The sequence below is a fragment of the Colletotrichum abscissum genome, assembly GCF_030869225.1.
Source record: "Colletotrichum abscissum strain IMI 504890 chromosome Unknown Scaffold_201.1, whole genome shotgun sequence".
Lineage (NCBI taxonomy): Eukaryota > Fungi > Ascomycota > Sordariomycetes > Glomerellales > Glomerellaceae > Colletotrichum > Colletotrichum abscissum.
In genome coordinates this window covers 4,830-5,359 of record NW_026850101.1, presented here as the reverse complement: position 1 = coordinate 5,359, position 530 = coordinate 4,830, and the positions used below count along the sequence as shown (strand labels likewise).

The 530-nt window shown below is 49.4% G+C and overlaps 1 protein-coding gene across 1 annotated transcript; it reads right to left on the bottom strand.

Annotated features, from left to right (window-relative positions):
- Positions 1-530, bottom strand: CABS01_16916 (cyclin domain-containing protein; the record flags this gene model as incomplete). Its single annotated transcript, XM_060550244.1, has 2 exons — positions 1-313; positions 381-530. Coding segments are annotated over 2 exons (463 nt in total), but the record flags the coding sequence as incomplete, so codon positions are not given.

Genomic DNA, 530 nt, shown 5'->3' with positions numbered 1-530 from the left:
GGATGAAGAACCTCTCGTCTCGATAATACCCTTCGGGAATGAAATGCAAAAGCCGCTCGAGAGATGGCACCCGCCCCTTTTCTTCAATGTACTTGGACGCAATCCATAAGGCAGTACAGCCGATCAATTTGTAGTATGCCTCCCCACAGAAGCTTTGTTCACAGCAGAACCTGTCGACAATGTTGACCGATAAAAACAGCGTTTCTGGAAGTAGGCCAAGCATAGCATGAGCCACTTGGAGATGTAGGACGATGTCCGGTCTCATTTCTCTTATTCCATCCGGGAAGCGCCTCATGTCGAGCATCGTCTCGGCCTTGGTGTTTGTCAATTTAGCGGAAGCGACCTGAGTGTCAGGTTATCTGAACTTCTGAAGTACATGCCTCTACGTGCTCCATATATTTGAGAAAATCTTGAGAATGCTCCTCACTTAGCTCATGCGTTCTGGAGAGAGATACCCTCTGCCTTTTCGCGATGGGCACCTCGTCGGGGCTCCCAAGCTCAGTAGCATCTCGTTTGAGCATCTTCCGCAT